This window comes from Carlito syrichta, unplaced genomic scaffold (genome assembly GCF_000164805.1).
Source record: "Carlito syrichta isolate Samal-C Ts95f unplaced genomic scaffold, Tarsius_syrichta-2.0.1 Scaffold109653, whole genome shotgun sequence".
NCBI lineage: Eukaryota > Metazoa > Chordata > Mammalia > Primates > Tarsiidae > Carlito > Carlito syrichta.
In genome coordinates, this window is record NW_007053749.1 from 30,307 (window position 1) to 32,575 (window position 2,269).

Here is a 2,269-nt window from a genome sequence, read left to right on the forward strand (position 1 = left end):
TCTCTCTCTCTCTCTCTCTCTCTCTCACACACACACACACACACACACACACACACAATCTCCTCTCTCTCTGGCTCATAAAAATCGAGGTAATTAGTCGTGCCCTGGTGAGAAGCAGAGAGCGCCCCAAAGCCTCGCTGCTTGAATCCTCTTCAGGGCTAGCTCTCAGAAACACAATCTGCAGACCAGATTTTCGTTCAAACATCCTTGCAGGAGAATTTGCCCTTGGCCCCCCAGCCAGACTGAATAAAATTATGCTGAAACTACCGGCCTTATTTGAGGAAAGTAATTAGTCATCAGTTCGAGGGGGTGGGGAGATTGCAGAAGAATGTTCATGAATATTAGCAAGAAGAGAGATTTTGCAAACGTTTGAAAAAACAGGCCTCCCTCTTCCACGGACACATCAGCTCCTATTCTGTCCATCTGCCCCTGGGGACACCCGGGAGGGGATGGGGAGAGGCAGGGACTGCCAGCCAGAGGGGACCCGGGCTTGAGCGGTCTCCTGCTGCTGTCTACAGGTTCTCCCTGGAGACTGAAGTTAACCTCAGGGGGCCGCTGGAGAACTTGGGAATGACCAACATGTTCACACCAAGCCAGGCGGACTTCACGAGGCTCTCAGGTGAGGGGATTTTCCCTCTTGTTTTCTCAGCCCAGTGGACTGTGAGGCCCCTAAGAGGACCCAGGATTCTCCCGCTGAGGGTGGTGGCTGACCCGCCCTTGTCTCTCTCTCTGTTTCAGACCAAGAGTCCCTCCACGTGTCGCAGGCACTGCAGAAGGTGAAGATCGAGGTGAACGAAAGCGGCACCGTGGCGTCCTCCTCCACAGGTGAGTCTGGCTCAGGTGACGCTCTGTGAGTCTCAGCCCGACTTCCGGGAGAGGCCGCTGCCAGGTACCTCCATCACCCTGCAGGACAATTAGGCCCCAACCCTGGGACGGACCCCACCGCTCTGCTCTGCACAGACCTCTCCTCTCAGAGTGGCTCTGCCTGCGCCCACCGAGCACCCTTCCCCGACCTGTGTCTCGGGCTGGAAAATGGGCCTGTTTTCCCCAGGACCCTGTTCCCTCGCCCGATGGCTCCTGAGGTCTCTGAATGTGAAAAAGCCTCCCAAAGGAAAGCCCACGTTTTCCCCACAATGGGTAGTAGACGCACAAAACATGCTTATCGAGGAGACTAAAGAGATTTAAACAAATACGGCGCATCTACTAAACTCCTGGAGGAAACCAGGTCTCAGGGGACATCCCCAAACTTTTAAGGCCCATATTCAGAACCATCGAGGCTTTTCGAGATCACCTCTCCGAGCTGCCGCCAGACAGAAGGCTGGCGTCCATGGGTTACTTGTGATCAATCCAGATACCCGTGCCAACATTCCGCTATTCTAAGACAGTGTCTCTTTCTTCCAGCTGTTATAGTCTCATCCCGGATGGCCCATCAGGAGCTCATCATGGACAGACCCTTCCTCTTTGTGGTCCGGCACAATCCCACAGGTGAGCCTGGAACCCCACCATGTTCCGTGTCCTCCCCACATGTTCTCCTTTGACTCCGCAGCCGTCCAGACAGAGGCAGACACCCCTCTGTCCCGGAGAGGGCTCTGGGATAACCATATCCCGGTCCCCTCTCCTCTCCCCAGAGGAGGAAGTCCTGGATCACAGAAAGGCAGTACTAGGACTCGTCACTCAGGCAGCTGTGACTCCAGACAGCTCACTCGCCTTCCCAGATCTTGTTCCCTCCACCCACATGCAGCTGGGTGAGCTGTCCTGTTCTTTCCGCTTCTCAACTCCCGTGATTCTTCCACCCTCAGGGACAGTCCTTTTCGTGGGCCAAGTGATGGAGCCCTAACCGGGGGAAAGAAGCCTTCGTCTGGGACAAAACTGGAGACTATTGGAAAAGATGGAACTCCGAAGAAAAGAATGTAATGACTCTTTGGGGGGGGAAGAGAAGACATTTGCCTTTTTTTGTAAGATGGTGTATCTTTCAAAACTGTCTCCTAAACCTCAGCCTCTCCCAGAAGTGGGAGAGACAACTTTTGGGTCAAACGCCCTCGCCTCCACCTGGGACCCCGGGAGAGAAGAAACACAACTCCCTGAGGGTCGTCATCACCAGACGGTGATGCCCGCAGAACCCGTCTGTGCAGCTGCTTCCGCCCATCTCTGCCCACTCAGATCTTCAGACCTGGCTCCCACCGAGGCCCTGGCAGGATGGAACCACAAGGCTTACAGGAGCTTTTGTGTGCTTGGTAGAAACGATCTGTGCTCCAGTCACGTTGCCGTC

At 54.9% G+C, this 2,269-nt stretch overlaps 1 protein-coding gene across 1 annotated transcript in view; it reads left to right on the forward strand.

Annotated features, from left to right (window-relative positions):
* Nucleotides 1-1,965, forward strand: part of SERPINE1 (serpin family E member 1) — a 7,392-nt gene extending 5,427 nt beyond the window's left edge. Inside the window, exons 6-9 of the mRNA XM_008068641.2 lie at nucleotides 519-619; nucleotides 739-825; nucleotides 1,402-1,485; nucleotides 1,800-1,965. Coding sequence (XP_008066832.1) covers nucleotides 519-619; nucleotides 739-825; nucleotides 1,402-1,485; nucleotides 1,800-1,837 — 310 coding nt within the window. The 3' untranslated portion in view covers nucleotides 1,838-1,965. The remainder of the gene's footprint in view (nucleotides 1-518; nucleotides 620-738; nucleotides 826-1,401; nucleotides 1,486-1,799) is intronic.
* Nucleotides 1,966-2,269: the final 304 nt, after the last annotated feature.